This window comes from Drosophila rhopaloa, unplaced genomic scaffold (assembly GCF_018152115.1).
Source record: "Drosophila rhopaloa isolate 14029-0021.01 unplaced genomic scaffold, ASM1815211v1 contig_115, whole genome shotgun sequence".
In the NCBI taxonomy this organism is placed as follows: Eukaryota; Metazoa; Arthropoda; class Insecta; order Diptera; family Drosophilidae; genus Drosophila; species Drosophila rhopaloa.
In genome coordinates, this window is record NW_025334990.1 from 14,788,295 (window position 1) to 14,808,405 (window position 20,111).

Genomic DNA, 20,111 nt, shown 5'->3' on the forward strand with positions numbered 1-20,111 from the left:
TTAGTAGCCCTATTATTCAAACATCAAATATAACACAATGGACGATCTAATTGTAACTAAAAGATTTATTAATGCATTTTAAATGCCTTCGAAAAAAAAAAAATATTAGTATGTAAACACTTTGATAAGTAAATATAAATAAGTTGATATTTAAAAAAAAATGTACGTCCACATTTTTAAAATATTAGTGTACTACGAAAAGTGTGAGAAAGAACACTACAATTCCCCTCTCATTTTTTATTAAAGACCCAATTTATTTTATTTAATAGCACAAAAATTGGTCTTTTGTCCCACAGTGCAGCGCTTTGCATGTGTATGGGTGTAAGACTGCTGCCTCTTTTCTTACCTAAATGAGAACTTTGGTTTTCAAAATTCAGTCGGCATTCGACCATCAGATGGAGCGCACGTCTCTGGTCCCCAGTTAAAAGTAACAAGTAAAAACTAGTGCTGTGTCCAGTTTCGCGATTCCAGAACAGAACAGAAAAAAATCGGGGAAATGTAAATAAACCCCGACAAAAAGTCTCCAAATTCGAAAGCTCAGCTAAACGTGTGGGCAAAAGTGCGATCGCGAGTCGGCAACTTTTCATTTTGTTTTCATTTGTGTTAAGAATGTTTTTATTTTTTTGGGTTTTTTATTAAGCTCGATTTCTTGTAATACCTAAAAGTGTCACATATACACATAAACTCTCTGCATGTTCACTGCTAATTTATTGGCAAACAAACACGTCTAAGTGCGAAAGTTATTTCTAAAAAAACAGCAACATCGCTACGAGGTGCAGTTAAGAAGGTGAGTTCAGAATTATGGCACAGCTTGGAGTCGATATTGCGACGCTTTTCAGAACGAAATCCCAACCCCAGACAGACTGGTATCATTTGGATATTTTGTTTAATTTACATTTGCAACAGACAGATTTTTCCACGTACAATTTGCCCATCTCAGACAATAACAAAATTCTTGCATAGTTGTCAACAAAAGGCGATCGAAAGACTCAATAACAGCTCGGGTTTCATGTGAGCCGATATTTGTTATTACTTGCGGTTTGCTGAGCCTCGCAGCTCCATCTTCAGATTCAGCTCCAGAATCAGATTCAGATTCTGATTCTGTTTCTGATTCTCATTGAGATTCGGATTCAGAAGATGAGTGGCAAAGCCAAATAAGCAAATAACAAATTTAACGCGCGCGCGCGCTTTTCTCCCATCCATCCTGCAGATTTCCTGTTTACTTTTGGACATTTCTGGCGGTTGCTAATGAGCCGTCGAGCGATTCTTCTAAGCGAAACAACTACAAACAGTTTCGAGTGTCAAGTGGCGAGTTTTGCTTTTTTTTTCCCCCTTTTCGGCCAACGCTGCGTATGTGCAACGCGTGGCATTCGAGCGCTGGCAAAACAAACATTTAGCAGTCGCAGTCTACAGATCTCGGTGGTCAGTGACTGTCTATATGTCTGTGTTTATCAGGCGAGCCTCCGCCCAGAGCAACAAAAACAACAGTACACTGAAAACAAAATTGTATATGCCTGATGCCAGCATTTTAATTTGATGTAATTAAAAATGTGAAATTAATTCTTTTAATTTTGATTTCAATATAATATTATTATTATTTATGTGAATATAATTTAAATAATCTAGTGCTACAATATTGTTTAAAACATAGTTCCAAAACTATAAAAGTTTATTGATCAGAAGTGGGATTTGCACTGGGTATTTTGTGATTAGACGGTGATCCTGACGATTATTGATGAAATTAAGTTCAAGCTAAAGTCCTAAACCTTATCTGATTATAAAATCATCTCGATTCTCCATTTTTTAAGGCATGTTTCTTACTTAAACCTGAATTACTTTTATTGGCTGAAGAACGAATAGAGGAAAACGTGGCAGATAATATTTGGATGTATTGTATATCTATTTGGTTATATCTATTTGACCTTCTAACTTCGATCCCAAGACCTGCTGATTTTCTTTCCGTGCAGACAGTCCAGCTGTCTGCTCTTGCGATGCTGATGCTGTCGGTTTGATTTGATTTGTTTGTTGGCTTATGTATATTTATTGAAAATTTACTGCTTGCATAACAAACAACGAGGCTGCTGCTGCTTCTGCTGCTGCTGTCATATGCAAATGCCCAAGTGGGCGGAGGCGTTAAAGTGGGCGGGGCCGTTGTCCAAGTGTCATTAATCTCGCGCCAAAACGGAGACGCACAGTTTACTTTGGCTGATGAGTTTGCCGAAAGGAATTTCCTGTTGTTGGCGAATGACAAACTGTTTCCTTAGAATCTCATCGCCAGCCTCATCGATTTCGATTTGGGCCGTTTGATACGTTACTTATGAAACCAAATACGTTGACCCTTTTTTTTTTGTTTTTTCTTGGCGATTTGAACCGCACAGCTCAGCACAGTTATTCAGTTGGGCGACCCACAGGGTTCCGCAGAACGGACAGCTAAAAAGCTAAAAATAGCTTTGGAGCCGGGTCTGGCATTCGCGATCACTATTGCGCAATCGGCCTGAATGGAGCTCAAAGTCGGTCGGTGACTGGATTGCGAGTCCAGGCGAACGTAGAATGGATGCTAAGCCACACGGAAAGAAATCGTGAAGCGATCATTTTCAGCCTAGCTCAAGTAAATTAAATGGTGATGGATTCTGACGGAAGTTATGATATATTTTAAGGGCTATATAGATTTTTCATTAATCCAAATCATGACTGACACAAAAATAGTTTCCGCAGAATTTAAAAGATACAACCTATAATACATTACTTTTACCTACATCTTGAAAATAAAAAAAAAAAAAAAGTTTTTTAATAATTCGGTGATGTCTGTGACACTCAGTTTAATAAAGTTATCATTAAATCTTAGAACAATATATTTCCTAGGACTAAAAAAGAGGTTTTAGTTAGAAAGGAAAATACATTTTTTCCTGTGCAAGTCCAATATTTGCCTACACATTTCTCAGGATGGGATCGTTTGTTTCCGCGTTTTGTTTGTTTGGCAACTCTATCTGTTTTCCTAAATTATTCTGGGCCGCCGTCTGGCGATCGGTTTTCTGGGCCGGACAATGGGACACACAGCACGTGCTCCAAACATGCCCGCCCCTTAATATGATACGCACTGGGTTTTTAGATAGTTTTCTGGGTTCTGAATACTTAGTATTGGATAGCCTGGGATCGGTTTAATCTAATACGTAAATGTAACTGAAGGCGTTGCAAGTTGCTTATGGTGGAATACCTGAGAGAACCGCACTGAAATTAAGCACCACGTTTGATGCATCTTTTTTGGCCAGCCTCGAGCTTGAGGTTGAAATTATGCACTTGTTGCTAAAGTGCAGCAGCAGCAGCAACAACAACAGCCCAGGATCAGCGCAGCAGAAGATGCAATTCAATACAAACGAAAATGCGCACAAGAAAAAAAAACACATTTTGCGAAAATCCAGAATAAATGCCCAAAAACATGAAAACAGGTCTTTTGAAGCGGCGGCCAACGGTCAAACTGCATCTCCAGAAGAAGGCATTCGCCATAGCTATATGGTATGGATATGGTATATATATATTTAGCCCCAGACTGTCTGCTTCTTTGGGTGTGTGTGTGTGTGTGTTGGGGTGTGTGTTGGTGTGTGTGTGTGTGGACCCTGAGTTTGGCAATGCAGTTCCCGAAGAGAATGCATTTTGTGCCTTCTTGTTGCTCCGGCGCTCCTTGCATTTTTTCGCGCTGCTGCTCCTGTACTTTTCTTATTTGTTATTTGTGGCTGTGCCCAAAAGACATTTTTGCGAGCATCAAGGAATTCGAAGCATTTGCTTACGAAAACATTGGGTACAGCAAAAGCTGGTAGGTTCGGCAGTCAGCAAAGGAAAGTCCTTAGCGGATCAGTCGAGATCGGTGAGGTATTTTATCTAGGCACGGCCACGTTGGAGCAACACTTTCACCGCACTGCCAGAAAAACAGTATCTCAAAGGGGAGAAATATATTTTAAATCACGTACCCACTTCACACCCATTTTATAATTTGTATTTAATAAAGAGCGAGTTTTACATATTTTTATCGAATTTCTGCTTATTTCTTAAACATATTGAAACTATAAATGAAAATCATGTTTCAGATACCTCTGCATAATTTAACATTCTAAAAATCTGATATATCTATTTTGAGATAGCAATGTTGACAATACTTTTAATCAACGCTTAATTAAATTTAGAAATTACTTGTACAAATTATAGACCTAAAATCGTCGTAGTTGTTGTAAAAATATGTTAGCCAAATATTTAATCAAATATTGAATTTTTGGCCAATGCAATTAGGTCATACAAAAATAGACCAAATTTAAGTCCACTTAGTTAAAACCACTTTTCTTAAATAGACTTTGAGGCTATAATTTATATGCTAATGCGTTTTTTTTCGGTGCAAACGAGGGATATATGCTCGTACATATGGATTAGTCCGTTACATTTGTCGTAACCAAGTTATTTGCACCGTCTGCAAAGGTTATAAAAACCCATTGACTGCCCGGGGTCTAAAAATAGCCCGGTTGCAGGAATGCAGCTCGGTCTTCGCTTCGAGCTGCAGCTCCAACTGCAATGCAACTGCAGTGCAAAATCCCCAATGCCCCGATCCCCAATCCGCGGCAAGTGCGTGTGTTATTTTTTGTATTTTTTTTATACTTTTTCCGCGGCTCTGTGTGAGTGCAGACATCGTCTGGCGCACCAACTGGACAATGGATACGGAGACGTCGACGAAATTGCAGTCGGACGACCGACATACCTCCATATAAAATGTCGCAACGCGTGTTAACGCAATAATTTTTTTTGGCCGGGCCATGGACATGAACTCCAGACGCAGTAGGTCATTAATTGCCGGCGAGAAGGGCTGCAACAGCAGCTGAACTTTCGATACTGGTCTGAGAGGAGATGAGGGGGGGATAGGGGGAGATTCAGCTGAAGTGGGCTAATTGAATAGGGTAGCACAGTCGCCTCAAGGACGTTCGCCGAGTTGGGCAAATTAGGATACTCCAGCCAAGTCGTCACACTCCAGTCACGTTCAGTCTGTTCTTTTCCGTCTGCATATGTTGTCTTGAGCACGTCCTTAAAGTCATGACGACGATGGCGTCGAATGCGGCGACGGCAGCCAAAATAAAACAAATGCCAAACTAGCGCGCCAAACTGCAAGTCACAAACAACCAGCCAAACAAACAAACAAACCAACAAACAAACAAACAGACAGACAGACAGGCTAAAAGAGAGGCTTGCAGAGGGGAAAGATACAGTCGAAGAAAAAGTCAAGAATTTATAATTGACAGGAAAATAAATATTGCTGATCAAGTAGGGTTTTTAGTTTCCCGAATGCATTAATGATCGCAAATGGTTCTGAAAAGTTCTTAGAATCAATAATGCTTTTCGTAATGATTTATCTTTAATTTGAAGTCTTGTCAAAGATTAAAAAAAAAAGTAAGTCACTCCATGGAATTGAACTCGGTCCTTTCTTAATAAAAAAAATGTGTGTGAATGCTTATATAAATTATTGGGTGTCACACAATTTGGTGGTTTTAAAAGAGTTTCGTAATTCATTTGCTTATATTCCAGAATAAGTTTTTTTAAAGCCTACTTTTGAGTTGACACATAATCAAAACTTTAGATGTTGTTTGGCCACAAATAAAAATTGTTGGCCAACTGTAATAATTCAATAACCCATCTTGTTAAGTATAATGAAGACTATTTTAAAGAACTTTCATATTAAGATAATTTATTCACATTTTCTCCGTGTGTACGGAGCCAGACAGACGGTGCATAATGCGCCAAACCTACAACACAGCGGCGGCAGCAGCAACAGGTTCTTTATTTTTAGTAGTCGCATTTTGAAAACCGCCTGCTCAATGTCAACTCAACGTTTGAGACTTAATTGTTGCCTCTTGGCCGTCGTTTTTGTGCAAAACATTCTTGGTGCTTGACTGTTGTTGTTGCTGCTGTTGCTGCTGCCGCCGGTTGCATCATGTTGCTGGCGTGCCACTCCACTCGAAGCTCCAACCCCATCCACATCCCCATCCCTATCCCCCAACTCCATCTTCGCTCGAGCTGGAGTGGCAGTGTGCTTTGTCTAATTGAATCCATCCTCTGCCTCTTACCTGTTACCTGTTACTCGAGTGCGTTGCGTTTGCCTACCCTTGCTTTTTGTTTATCCGCAGCACTTGCCGTTGTCATGCCTCATCATCATCATCAGCCGACGAGCAGCCAAAACAATTTGACATTTCTAAAATCGAATTACAAATTCAAGCGTAGAGAGATGCCGGCAATTCGCGCACTTCCTGCGAGATCGACGACAGCGGAAGCGCGTACACCGAACCAATTAGCGGCAACAATGTCAAAGACGTCAGCAGCAACACAATTGGCAAGAGCCACTAGCCGCGAATGTAGAACAATTCTAAGTTTATTTATAGTAAGCGCATGGAGCGTTTTGCAAGAGTTGGCACGTGAACAACAACAGCAACACCATCAGCAGCAGCAGCAGCAACACCAGCAACACGATCACTTGGCCAGTTCTAGTCCAATGAAGAGCACACGCTCCACGAGAGCAACACCAAAAGGCACAGCAGCAACACCAGGAGCAGCAGCAACTTCTGGCCATCATTTGGCTGGACAGCCTTTGATGGCTCTGTTAATTGGATTGCTGCTACTAAATTTTCGTCTGGCGGCGGGTAAGTTAGTAAGTTAGTTAGTTAAGTCAGTCCCTCAACATCTGAATTTCAATTGTATACCAAAAACACTGGCGCCTGCATTTGGTTTGCATATGTTATCCAGTTCATTCGCCTCCATAAATGTGTCACATTATTCCCAAATGTGACGCAATTTCTCACCAGTCCCAGTGCTGCTTGTTTGTTTATCCAACAAATCCACAAAATTTGCTTGGGCTTGCCAAATCGATTCGATCACAACAAGCAGAAGATCAAAATACAGAAGAAAAAAGTGAGAAAAAAAGCGCGAATTCTCAGCAATATTTGCAATCTGCTCGCGATTTCGATTAGCAGCCGGCACATCGCATTCCTGCTGAATCTTAAAAGTAAACAAACAATATTTGTTTTGCTTAGTCCAATACCTGAACGTAATTTGACCACTGTGAAAAAGGAGCTTGAACTGTTCTCTTCCGGTTAGCTCAAGGAAATACCATTTTAATTTTACACCTTTTTTCTTGCCAAAACGCTGAGGAATCAGAAATACATTAAAAGTGCAACCTGTTATTTTTTTGCAATGGTTAAAATGATTCATTATAACTTTACAGACAAGCAGTCTTTTGATTTTATTGGTTTTTTGTAGCTATAGTGTAGCTAAAGAATATTAGCACAAAATATATTTGTAATATAAATACACAAAAGAGCATATTCCTGATTTGTGAATTTTGGCATTTGAATTTCATAGGAGACTTTTATTACTGTGCCCGGCTTTATCATTCTAGAAAATGTAGAAGTCTAAGGCCTCTTTTAATTTTTTTTATCGATTGTGCCAGAGATATTTTTAAAGACATTGCTCTCAATACAATTTTGATAAGTATTTGTAGCACTCCCAAAAAACACAAAGGTAACAAAGAATCTCTGTAGATTTTAAGACCTTTACACAAAAGAGAACCTTAGCTTTTGGTGGGAGTGTGTTGGAAAGATATTTGTGTGACCTCCGTGAATATATTTGTATAATCCTTACCAGCTGGCACCTGTTGGCAGACGCACCTAGGCAGCGGGAAGTGCGGACAGGTCTTCTCGACGAACATCTCGAGGTCGGAGTGTTGTGGCGCCAGTCAGAGCTTTTCCTACACGGATCGGGAGTTGAGCAGCGTGGAGTACTTCTTTGCAACGGCCATTGGCGGCGGAGTGGAGTGCTCGCCCTGCATGGGTGAGTTGTGGGATCAAGATTATTAACTATAAATTATGCCATTTGTTTTCCTTCCCCCCTTTTTTTCCAAGAGAGCTGCAAGGGCTTCAAGTGCGGACCCAATAAAAAGTGCGTGAAGCGCAAAGGTCGGCCCAAGTGCGTTTGTGCCCCCGAATGTGGAGCAGCCTTGCGGCGCAGGACACAGAAGCAGCTGGAACAGGACATGCCGCGAGAGTCCCGTAGTCTAAGTAGCGAAAATTCCAACTTCAATTTAGAATTAGACGGCGGCAACCAACGCCAACATGCTGATAACCAAAGAAAGCTGCAGCTGGAGAGCGAGTCGAAGCACCGGAGACTTTTGATCATAGACAGCAGCAATTTGCCAGATCAGCCCACAAATGCTAATGTCGGTAGACGTGGCCGTGTGGAGATGAGGGGCTATGAGAGGCGCAGGCACAGAAACAGCCATGGCAAACACTTAACAAGATCAATGACGACAGGAGCAGCAGACAAGACGCCCAGGCAGTCGCCTGCCGCAGATGCAGATGCAGATGCAGACGCAGACCCAGACTCAATCTCGGCTCAGTCTAGACTTGGCAACTTGGGAAATGCTAATGAACCCGCCAACGACATTAATAGACAGTCGGCCCGAGTCAGACACCAGCATGCCAGACGCATCGAGTATGCTCCAAATCCAGACAATGGGTTGGGGAAAAGGCAACAGCAGCAGAAGCTGCATCAGGATCGGATGGATACAGAAGCCCAGTCAGCAAATACCACAATGTCTGGGTCTGGGCCGTCGAATCCGAATGCGAATCCAAATCCGAACCATCGTCGAATCTTTCAGTTGCAACGCGGAAGTGAAACGGCTGCGTCATCGGGCCTCGCTAATGCCCATGACTTGGCTCTTCTGGGCGGAATCGGAATCGGAATCTACGAGCCCCTGCCGCTGGTGAGTCTCTTTTGTTTCCCATTTGACCATTGCCTACTCCTCGGGGCTAACTCGGATGCTTTTCCACCACCACCACCACCACCACCAACAGCAGCAGCAGCAGCACTCGAATCCGGTTTGCGGCTCCGACGGACGCACCTACAACACCGAGTGCCAGCTGCGCAAGCGCGCCTGTCGCACCAACAACGCCCAACTGGAGGTCGCCTATCGGGGCCAGTGCAAGAGTGAGTCCGCCAATACCATTTACCATATGCTGTAGACACTGCACTGACAGAAAATATAGCTAAGATTAAGGAGTTATACGTTTCCTACAAGTAGAAAGCCATCTCCAAAGAGTAGAAAGTATTTAGAAAATTATAAAATGTTTGTTTCCTGATAAGGGACGAATAGCAAACTACTGATTTTTAATTATTTTGTATTATTTATTGTAAATCATCTCGGGCAAAACAGCTTTATATTTTCGTCAGTTGAAACAATGTATGTTTCATGTAGCTTTGTAAATCGGAATTGGTTACTTTGCCTATAGCATCAATAAACTTTTGATTTGATTAAAGAAAAATGTCTTGATATAGAAAATCAATTTGTCATTTGAAATTTTCCTGGCCTTCGCCTCATTTTATGGCTGAATTGCAAAACGTATGCTCAATATTTCTGTGAGTGTAGGTGGACTGGGTTGCTCGCGTGCCAAAACGCAGCAGCGCCACAATTAGATTAGATGACAAATTATTGCACATTTCAATTACGGCCAACAACTTGTCGCCAGTGGTGAAATCAACTGGCCAACCAGTCAGACTGAAGCCAGAAATGTTGTGTAATAATTTAATGATACAGGAAGCACTCGCAAACATGCTCAAATGATCAATAAAAACGGCGTACAAGAACGATGAGCCAAGAACCCAAAGAACTTGTTGGATTAGCCGCAAGCACACGACATTCTGTTGCTCCTTCAACTAGCAACTGGTACCCAACGAGCAACGGGCAACTTGCAACTGGCAACTTGCAACTAGCAGCAACACCAACCAAGCAGCAACACCAACAGCAATTCCAGCAATCTAACGTTGGCGCGTGCCAATATATCCAATGGAATGCCCAATCGGCAATTCCGATCCGATCGCCGACGACCACAGAAAAATGATTGCAATATTTCGCGAGTGTCACAGTTGGCGCCAAGGCGTTTCGCGTTTTCGCATCAACGGGCCGCATGTCCCCCTGATAAATTTCGACAGTTTATTGCCGGCCATATAAGCGCATATATATCCGAGAGTTCCGCGAGTTCCGAGACTGGGGGGCTAATCATAGACATTGGCCAACTAATTATTTATAGGCACAATCAGCGCCTCTATGCGAAGAGCATTCGTTAATGTCAAAAACATAGTTGCAAGGTGCAACATATTGGGATGATTAGATGCCATGTTCTTGCCAGTGCGAAAAAGGGACAAAAACTGCGGAAATTATAGTCAATTCTTATAAATAAATAACAATTTATTAATTATCGTGAGAAATAAAATCAGCTTGACAGGTTAAATTGATTGAAAACTATTCATTACAAAAGCTTTTTTACAAAGAGGAAACTTATTATATAACATTAGGAGGGATTTAAGTATGATTTTATGTGCAAGGAATGTTTTACAAAAGGTTTTAAAGTTAATATATTTCTGGTATGGTTAACAAATAAAAGGAAAATGTATATTTAAGGGACAATTTTAAATGTTAGAAAAACAACTATTCATTACAAAGGGGAAACTTATATAATAATAGGTATGTTTTACAAAAGATCTTAAAGTTAATATATTTCTGCTGTGGTTTACAAAATAAAGTTATAATAATAGGTATGTTTTACAAAAGTTAAAGTGAATATATTTCTGGTGTGGTTTACATAGAGGAAACTTATATAATAATAGGAGGGATTTAAGTTTGATTTTCTGTGTAAGGAAAGGTTTGCAAATATATTAATCTTGTTTACAAAATGTATATTTAAGGGACAATTTTAAATGAATGTAAAAAGTACTATCAGTAAAAATCTATTCATGGTGTGGCTTACAATTGTACTGTAAGCATTAACAATTAACAAAAATTTGCTGTGTGAAGTTTGTACAGAAATAACTAAGAACTGGAATTAAATAATGTGTTTATGTACTGTCAAATCTATACCCAAACAAAGTGAACAAATTTGAAAGTTCTTGATTATTTAAAGATTTAAAGATGTATTCCATATGTTTCATATTCCAAATCCCTCTATTTATCCACAGACAGCTGCAGTGGAGTCCAGTGCCTGAATGGGCTGACCTGCGTGGAGGACCAGTACATGATGCCGCACTGCATCACCTGCCGGATCGAGTGTCCCCGGAACGACCTGGATGTGGGTGCCAGTGAGGCCGTGTGCGGAGTGGACGGGAAGACATATAGGAGCGCCTGTGATATAAATCGAATGATTTGCAAAATTGGACGTTCCATCGCCGTGGCATATCCGGGTCCCTGTCGAGGTATGTATTTTTTTGGAGAAAATCAATCAAATTAATTGGTATGGAAAGCCTAGTTGCAGACGGCAAATGCAAATTATTGCCCGCAATCGCGGTGCAGCATATGTTGCTGCTGTTGCATTTAACAACAATCAACAAAGAACCGCAATTTTGCATTTGATTGACTCGACTGAGGTTTCCAGCCCAAGTTGAGTTGAGTCGAGTTAAGGCGAATCGAATCGCGTCACAGCCACAAGTGGTTGTTGCCGTCTGCAGCTTGGCCATATCAAGTTGCCGGCTCTCTCGGTGTTTGACTGAAATTGCTACATTTGCTTATACGGCTCCATGATTGCCAGCAATTTGATTAGCCCGTCAGCTCTGCTCTGGTCTGGTCTGGTCTGGTCTTGGGTCTGCTCCACTTTGACTACGAGTGCGAATACGAGTACGTATACGGGTACGGGCGCATCCATAATTACAGCAAACACTCGCGTCGTCGGCATCATTCATGCTTATTAATTCTGCGGTTGCCATCCGATTGATCGACTCCGATTTCCAATTAATTATAATGCCCCGAGTCGGCCCACGACACATGGTGCACAGCGAAAAATCATTCAACGCTGCTGTTATTCTTTATATTATAGTTTATCCCACATTTTCCGCCCATAATTCATCACGATCACCAGTTTATATACCCTTTTGTAAGAGCTAGCATGATTTAAGCAAATCGGATGACTGCCATAAAAGTATAGCGATATTAATTTAATTCTCGACCTTCGAGCTTTGATACTTTTCATATGTTGTTTATTATTATTTATTTTAATTGCATAGAAAGTATAGAAAATATTTAATAAGTCTCACCCTTTTCATAGTGTGTAAAAAAACTAAAGTTGTGCTGTTTTGAACATTTCATAAGACGCTTCCAATAATAACGTCAAACATATCAATTATATTCCCAAAAAGTTAAAATTATGTTAAAAATGAGATATTAAATTTAATATATCTACCATGTTTTACAAATATTTCAATACTAGCTTCATTATCAGAGCTAAAAATCTATTCATTTATTATATTCATTATTTATAGAAACCAATTCCGCTTTCCAATCATTGAATAGTAACATTTCTTACATAATTCATGTTTCATAATCGAACATGAATTTGAATAATAAATTACATTAACGGATCAACAAATTTCGAAATTTTTCCATTGATTTATATAAGACAATTATGTTACCAGATAAATAATTTTAATGTCCGATTTTCTTCGAAGGATGATGTTAAATTTACATTAATTCACATGTGAAAAGATTCCAAAAAATTAATTAGTTTTAAATATATATATACTATGTAACAGATACCGTAATCATTTAAAGAGTTAAAAAAAAAACCAAAATTTTTCCCATTGTACTATGACATTCCAACATTCGACCATTATGACCGTTAAAAACATAATTGGAACTTTACTAAATTATATCCGATTCCAAAATGGCATACCTCGTAAAACTTATATTTTTATTCTCGAAAAAACTGCATTCAAATTTGTCATTTTAACGTTGTTCAAAATTTCGACCCATTTTCATGTTAGATATTACCGAGTTTTTGATGACTTGAAAAAGGGCTCCCAAAATTGGACTTCTAGATTCCATAACTTTACCAAATTTAATCCGATTTCAAAGTGGCATACCTCTTAAGAATTGTATTTTAATTTTCTAAAAAACTGCATTCAAACTGCATTTTATACTCTTGCAGAGGGTATTATAATTTTGGTCAGAAGTTTGTAACGCAGTGAAGGAGACGTTTCCGACCCCATAAAGTATATATGAATTGATGATATTTCGCGCAGTGTAAAAGCTACATGAATCTTTCCAAATCGTATTTTTTTATGTATACCTCAGGGTATCGGACGTCTATATCCAATAGCTCCCATAGGGACAAAAGGGTGAAATCGGATAAAATTGTATGATTTTCAGGATATTTCGCACAGTATAAAGCTATTGACATGAATCTTTCCATCGTATTTTTTATGCATTCATTGATCAAAGTAAAAGCGCGCGCCGATCGGACGTCTATATCTTATAGCTTCCGTAGGAATCCGTTTTTGCATTATAAAAGCTAATTTATTTATGTATACCCTATTCTTTTCGCGAATTTAAGCAATTTCGGCAAAGTCAGCAAGGGTATTAAAACTTCGGCTTGCCGAAGTTAGCTTCCGTCCTCGTTTCTCATGGTTTTGAGGTATGGTATTCCATCATGCGACCATTATTTCCCATGGTTTTGATCAAAAAACGGCAATAAAAGTTGTTTTTCGGATTTTGCTATTTTTTATAAGGGGTTATCATTTTTAGCGAAAAGTCGACTAAAATAAAATTTTTTAGCTGTGAATCAATCGATTGGAAATTTTATAAGGAATTCAACAATTTTTTCCCCATGGTTTTGATCAAAAATCTGAAACAAAAATTTAATTTTCCGGATCTTCTGGATTTTGGCATCATCTATTAATGGCAAAAAGTCGACCAAAATGAAAATTTTGAGCTGTGAATGCCGCTCGATTGGAAATTTTATAACGAATTCAACAAGGTATGCCTTTCCAACATGTGACCATTATTTCCCAGGGTTTTGATCAAAAAACCAAGAAAAAAAGTTGATTTTTCCGGATCTCCGGTTTTCGGCACTTTTGATAAGGGGTTACATCATCTATTTTGGCGAAAAACCGACCAAAATGAAAATTTTGAGCTGTGAATGCCACTCGATTGGAAATTTTATAACGAATTCAACGAGGTATGACATTCCAAGATCTGCCCATTATTTCCAAGGGTTTTGATCAAAAAACCGAAAATTTAGTTGAATTTTTCGGACTTTTGGCATAGCATTTTTTAAGGGTTTTTTGTTGTAATTTTGCCAAAATAGGCCGCACAGCCAAAAGAATGACTGTTTTGTGCAGCTGAGAACCTATACAATCAATTCCAGGTTGATTTGGTAAATTTTATTTTTTGACCAATTTTCAATTTTTTTTATAAGGGGTAACACTTAATTTTTTGCCAAAATCAGACAAAAATAAAATTTTTCAACCGTGAATGCCGATCAATGGGAAATTTTATAACGAATTCAACAAGGTATGCCTTTCCAACATGTGACCATTATTTCCCAGGGTTTTGATCAAAAAACCAAGAAAAAAGTTGATTTTTCCGGATCTCCGGTTTTCGGCACTTTTGATAAGGGGTTACATCATCCATTTTGGCGAAAAATCGACCAAAATGAAAATGTTGCGCTGTAAATGCCATTCGATTAGAAATTTTGTAACGAATTTAACGAGGCATAACATTCCAACTTTCGACCATTATTTCTCATGGTTTTGATTAAAAAACCGAAATAAGTGGGTTTTTCCATCTCCGGATTTTTACATTTTTCATAAGGGGTAACATCATAAATATTGGCCAAAAATGGTCAGATTTGAAATTTTTTAGCTGTGAATGCCACTCGATTTGGAATTTTATAACGAATTCAACGAGGTATGACATTCCAACATGTGACCATTATTTCCAAGGGTTTTAATCAAAAAACAGAAATAAAAGTGTGTTTTTCCAGACTTCCGGATTTTGGCATTTTTCAATAAGTTACATTGTCTTTTTTGGCGAAAAACCGATCAAAATGAAAATTTTGAGCTGTGAATGCCACTCTATTGGAAATTTTTTAACGAATTCAATAAGGTATGCCATTCGAACATGTGACCATTATTTCCCAGGGTTTTTATCAAAAAACCGAACTAAAAGTGGGTTTTTCCGGATCTCCGGATTTTGGCATTTTCGATTACATCATTAATATTTGCCAAAAATCGACTGATTTGAAATTTTTTAGCTGTGAATGCCATCCGATTGGAAATTTTATAACGAATTCAGTGAGGTATGGCATTCCAACATCTGACAATTATTTCCCAGGGTTTTGATCAAAAAACCGAAATAAAAGTGGGTTTTTCCGGATCTCCGGATTTTTGCATTTTTGATAAGGGGTTACATCATTAATATTTGCCAAAAATCGACCGATTTGAAATTTTTTAACTGTGAATGCCAATCGATTGGAAATTTTATAACGAATTCAGTGAGGTATGGCATTCCAACATCTGACAATTATTTTCCAGGGTTTTTATCAAAAATCCAAACTAAAAGTGGGTTTGTCCGGATCTCCGGATTGTCATTAATGTTTGCCAAAAATCGACTGATTTGAAATTTTGTAGCTGTGAATGCCACTTGATTGGAAATTTTATAACGAATTTATAAACCATTTGACTATTTTTTCCCAGGGTTTTTATAAAAAAAAAAGAAAATCTGGTTGATCTATCACCAATTTTTGGATTTTTCAACTGATGCCAATCGATTGTAAATTTTATAAAAAATTCAACGAGATGTTACTTCGGAAGAAAATTTAATATGTTTTGTCGTGTCACGAGTATTAACTATTACCTTCTAATTATATACTCTTATATTTTTTCCGTTCCGTGTTATTTGATATTCAATCCTTGAAACCATGTTATAGATCCTATAATTTTTTCCTGTGTGGCAATCAGTGTGACTGGAGGGCGTTCCGCAGTCGCACCAAATCCGGAGACGAACTTGAGAACCTCGGAACGGACCGCGTCGGATAGGAGATGGAGGTGGAGGTGGAGATGGCGATGGAGACAGACGGACGGACTAAACTAGTTTAGTGTGCCATGGGGGCTGAAGACAACAGAGGGCTACCGTGCAGCAATTGCCTGTTAATTGCGGTGTTTTGCTGCAAATTATAGCTTGTAGTTAATGCGAAAACAAAAGCTGTCAATCCGGCACCAACAGCAGCTGCCGTTGACAAAATTCCCCCCATTCGGTCATTCGGTCTGGTATTATTATTTATCAATAATGTAGCTGTAGAAGTCCTCAATTTTCTTAATAAGTATTTGGCATCGCTGCATATCACTTCATTTTTATACCATGCTCATTGCAAAACAATCTACAAAAAAGTATTGAAGGCGAAACCGAACATATTTTACCTACTTGGAGTCATTCTTAATGGTTACTTTTTGGTTAAAAGTTGCACGCGTTTTCATTTCTCCATTTCGACATACCCTATTTATATTCTTGTTGCTTGATCACTTTTTTGCTAGTTTTCCAAGAGGTTTTTGAGCATCGTCGTAATTTTTAAAAAAAATAATATTAAAAAAAACGTATTGAAGACGAAACCGAACTTATTTTACTTATTTGGAGTCATACTTGATGGTTACTTTTTGGTTAAAAGTTGCACGCGTTTTCATTTCTCCATTTCGACATACCCTATTTATATTCTTGTTGCTTGATCACTTTTTTGCTAGTTTTCCAAGAGGTTTTTGAGCATCGTCGTAATTTTAAAAAAAATAATATTAAAAAAAACGTATTGAAGACGAAACCGAACTTATTTTACTTATTTGGAGTCATACTTGATGGTTACTTTTTGGTTAAAAGTTGCACGCGTTTTCATTTCTCCATTTCGACATACCCTATTTATATTCTCGTTGCTTGTTCACTTTTTTGCTCGTTTTTCATGAGGCTTTTGAGCATCGTCGTAATTTTAGGAAAATAATATGAAATTTTAAATACTTGACCGCTTTTGAATAAATCCTTGATTCATCCCAGATTTTGTAACATCACGAATGGTTCACTTTAATATATCGTTTAGGGGACCTCTTTCTAATTTTAGTAAGAACTTTGCATGCATCGTCATTGTCGGTTGTCTTTTTATCATAAAAAGATACTTTACAAGTCGGAAAGGGAAGGATTAATAGGAAAATCGATATAGCTTATACTGCTTTTAAAACTTAACTTTTTTTTTTGTGTTTCTGTAGTTCCAAAAAATGTTGATATGGTTTGTGTATGACTTTACTTCACAACGAATCCAGACTGAATGAATTTTAACGGAGGTGAAGCACAAGTAACTAAAAATTGTTAGATTTGTTTTTCTAAGCCTCCTTGTTTATTATATTTTTAGATTGTAAGAGAGACTCTTAAATGAGACACAAGACCTAACATATTCATTCATTGATCGTCTGTCCATTTTTGTAATCCTTTTTTAACGGTAGCCGGATTCTAAATAAAGATCATTAGCTACTATTCACTCTTGCTTTTAGCTGAGCCACGCCACTCCACCGGTCGTATCTCGAAGCTCAAAAACAAGTGTGCGTGAGTCGCTGCAGTTTGTTGATCTGGGATCCTCGTCCCGCACGAATCCCCCTGGTCAGGCCCTGCTCCTTCCGCTTCCCTGGGTTCCTTCCTGCTGCTTAATGTCCGTCTGTACTCGTTATGTTACGTGGATCGTCTGGCGATAAGATAATGCTAACGTGCGCGTGTGTTGGTTCCTGAGCTTTTTATCTTCATGGTTAGTAAGTTTATGGTTCTCGGGCATTTGTTTGTTTGTCTGCTTTCACATAAATATTTTCAGTCGCGATCCGGGCTCAGGCTTGAAAAAATTCTGCCACGAGGGGAGGGAGGGGGGTGTTTGGAGCAATGAAGGGGACCAAAAACCCCGGCACAAGCCACGAAAAGTTGCCGTTGGCCCCAAGAAATATGACTACACGTACAAACCATTAAAACGCCATTTTCGCAACGTTCTGCGGCGACGCAGGTTCTGTGATTGCAACTCTCGAGGTGGATTGCGGGGCCCAAGTGGTATGAAGTCCGGTCTGGAGTCCCGACGTCCCGACGTCCAGCTGTCCAGCTGTCCAACTGTCCAACGTCGTCGCGACGTCACTTTTGTCTGGGCGAGCGTCTGGCTCTTCTTCCTCTGGGCCGGCTGTAGTTTACGATCGTATTAAAATCACCTTAAACAACACGCAATGCCAAAATGGCCAGTCGGCCTGGCCTGGTCTGAATGGGAACACGCATATATACCAGACACATGACCCACGACGCATCCCAGACCAGACCAGGCCAGAAGAGCCCAACCCGATCCCATTCCATCCACACAATGTTGCAATAAGTTCCGCCAACGGCCGCCGGCGTTGATTAAACCACGTCGACATAACAAATTATAGTTGGCTCGCCTTGTGACGGCATTATCAGCCATAACCAGCTCCCGCTCTGGAGGCCCACTGCCACATCCATCACAATCAACAAGTGCGCGGGGCGGCGGGAGGGGTAGGACCTCCTCGCACAAAGGACGTATCTGCCTAAAGCTAAATTGGCAGTTGAAATTAATAAACTTTAACTGTTACGAATCGCTAGACGGTGGACTTTCACGCACCGAACTACAGATGCAGTCCCAGACATCCATCCTCCCTTTACTACTCCACCCAAGCCTCAAACTTCAGCTCCAGCTCCACCTCCATCGCAATTGCGATCGGAGCCCCGGAGGGCTCTGTGCAACAATGTTGCCAAGTCGCAGATCATGTTGACGATAAACACATATATTTTGCCGGCGTTTGCGGCTGCGCACCGCTTGGCTGCTTTATTGCTCGACTGGCTGACTGGGCAACTGGCAGTCGCACCAGTCGGATGTTGGCCCGAAGAAGCTACCAGTCTTGCGCGGATGGCTCAATGATGTAGAGGGGGGAATGAGGATGCGAATGGTTATGGCTTGGTGATGGGGAAGGGGAAGAAGAAGGGCCCCTGTGCACAGAAAGAAATATGATATCTGGGTGATGTTATAAATATTTCAGTAAATTTAATTAGAAGGATGTAGAAAAACAATTTTTTATTAACTTTCCTTTTCATTTTTGGTCATTTTTTTTTTGTTGAAAGAAATTTATTTATTATCCTATTCTATTTAACTTCTACATGTTATCTCAAAATACTTTACACAACTTAACGTGCAGTTAATATTTTCTAATATTACTATAAAAGATAATGAGTACTCGCGTACTCCAATAAATTTGCTATCAAAATATTACGTGATTCATATATTTTCACATGCAAATTTTTTGTATAGCAATTTTATTTTTTAACTTTTTTTTTATGTGTGGATTTGTGTTGCTGTGTCCGCACTATTGCGCGTGGTGTGAATAATGTGTCAGCTTGGAAAATGGAAGTTGCAGTAGACAAGAGGAAACGACAGCTGATTTAAATATGCATTTGCATCCTTTATCCCTTTGGGCGCAAAGCAACTCGTCTTTGGCCAGTTTAAAGTCCCCCATTAAACTGTTCCTAAAGAAATAAAATGCTTACATTTCGTATACAATTAATTTATGAGGTTTTTTAAAGGGCTTTCAGACTAAACCCTGTAAGGGTATTTCAGTCTGTTAACGATTCAGATCTCCAAAAATACTCGTACAAATTGTATCTCAATGACTTAATTAACAACCGAATACAAGTTTTATACATGAAATTAAGTGGCGAGGGCCCTTAAAAATTGGAAAGTTTTCTCCAAAGTAGCAGAGAACGTCTCCCGTAATCACAGCAGCACCTGCCCGTGTTCCCATGGAGGGCAGGACATGCAGTCGAGTGTGCAGGGGCCATTAAACCGAAATTGCCAGACATAAAACAAAGCTGAAACTTAACCACAGGCAGCCGTCATTAATGCGCTCGCATCGTAAACTTTATATTGCAGCGGGCCGCGTGAGCTGTGCGGACATCAAGTGTGGGCCGAAGGATAACTGCCTGGTGGATCTGCAGACGCTCCAGCCGCGATGCGTGTCCTGTCGCTACAAGTGTCCGAGGAAACAGCAGCGACCGGTAAGTACCCATTGCTCCGAGGCCGAAATGTCCCAATAATCACTGAATATTGATTCAAGCAGGTACACAAAATATGCGGCTACAACAACCATACATACAACTCGTGGTGCGAGATGCACAAGCACTCCTGCGACTCCCGGTACTTCATTGGCGTCAAGTCCCAGGGGAGCTGCTAGAGGATTGAGGGCATCTCCACAGC

The 20,111-nt window shown here is 39.7% G+C and overlaps 1 protein-coding gene across 2 annotated transcripts; it reads left to right on the forward strand.

The window, feature by feature from the left end:
* The first annotated feature begins 391 nt into the window (after positions 1–391).
* LOC108039863 lies at positions 392–20,106 on the forward strand. Of its 2 annotated transcripts, none has more exons than XM_017117008.2 (8): positions 392–787; positions 6,159–6,668; positions 7,669–7,854; positions 7,926–8,785; positions 8,877–9,009; positions 11,035–11,268; positions 19,788–19,912; positions 19,972–20,106. In XM_017117008.2, the coding sequence occupies exons 2-8, from the start codon at positions 6,173–6,175 to the stop codon at positions 20,086–20,088; spliced, it is 2,151 nt and encodes a 716-aa protein (XP_016972497.1). In that variant the 5' UTR covers positions 392–787; positions 6,159–6,172; the 3' UTR covers positions 20,089–20,106. The 2 variants fall into 2 exon arrangements, with proteins under 2 accessions (XP_016972497.1, XP_016972498.1); XM_017117009.2 differs by having other exon boundaries at positions 19,975–20,106.
* The last annotated feature ends 5 nt before the right edge of the window (positions 20,107–20,111 follow it).

What these genes read in the sequence shown, in the direction of transcription:
- LOC108039863 (XM_017117008.2), top strand. Translation starts at nt 6,173, where the DNA reads ATGCCTCATCATCATCATCAGCCGACGAGCAGCCAAAACAATTTGACA. An exon ending in TCTACGAGCCCCTGCCGCTG is followed by an intron (nt 8,786 to 8,876) that starts GTGAGTCTCTTT and finishes CACCACCAACAG; the next exon opens with CAGCAGCAGCAGCACTCGAA. An exon ending in CTATCGGGGCCAGTGCAAGA is followed by an intron (nt 9,010 to 11,034) that starts GTGAGTCCGCCA and finishes ATTTATCCACAG; the next exon opens with ACAGCTGCAGTGGAGTCCAG.